General features: G+C 58.5%; 1 protein-coding gene across 1 annotated transcript in view; it reads right to left on the bottom strand.

Annotated features, from left to right (window-relative positions):
• Window positions 1-331, bottom strand: part of CDK2AP1 (cyclin dependent kinase 2 associated protein 1) — a 14,554-nt gene extending 14,223 nt beyond the window's left edge. The window contains exon 1 of the mRNA XM_008634028.2: window positions 83-331. Within this exon, the coding sequence (XP_008632250.1) occupies window positions 83-290 (208 nt within the window). The 5' untranslated portion in view covers window positions 291-331. The remainder of the gene's footprint in view (window positions 1-82) is intronic.
• Between the last annotated feature and the right edge of the window lie 6 nt (window positions 332-337).

Raw genomic sequence — 337 nt, 5'->3', positions numbered from 1 at the left:
GTCCGGGGCTTCCCCCAGGTGCCGGTGCGGCACCCGCCGCTCGCCTCCCACACTTGCCACCCAGTTGCCGCCGCGGACTTACCCGGGTTGAGGGGAGTCCCGGGGATGTGGGCGTTCAAGTTGGGCTTGTAAGACATTCCCAGAGACATGGCCAGCGGGAGGAGGAGAAGCGTCCTGAAATTCAGCGAAGCGTCTCCGTGTCTCCCAGACACTTTGGGTTGTTTACAGCAGTAGCAGCACCGGCAAATATGGCCGTCAGTTATATTGACACCCACAATGCAATATATCATCCATACATCATGAGGAGACGCGGATCCAAAAACTTTGGGGGAGAGCC

Source organism: Corvus brachyrhynchos, unplaced genomic scaffold (genome assembly GCF_000691975.1).
Source record: "Corvus brachyrhynchos isolate BGI_N302 unplaced genomic scaffold, ASM69197v1 scaffold114, whole genome shotgun sequence".
In the NCBI taxonomy this organism is placed as follows: Eukaryota; Metazoa; Chordata; class Aves; order Passeriformes; family Corvidae; genus Corvus; species Corvus brachyrhynchos.
The sequence above is the reverse complement of the archived record's forward strand: the minus strand, read 5'-3'. Positions and strand labels throughout refer to the sequence as shown.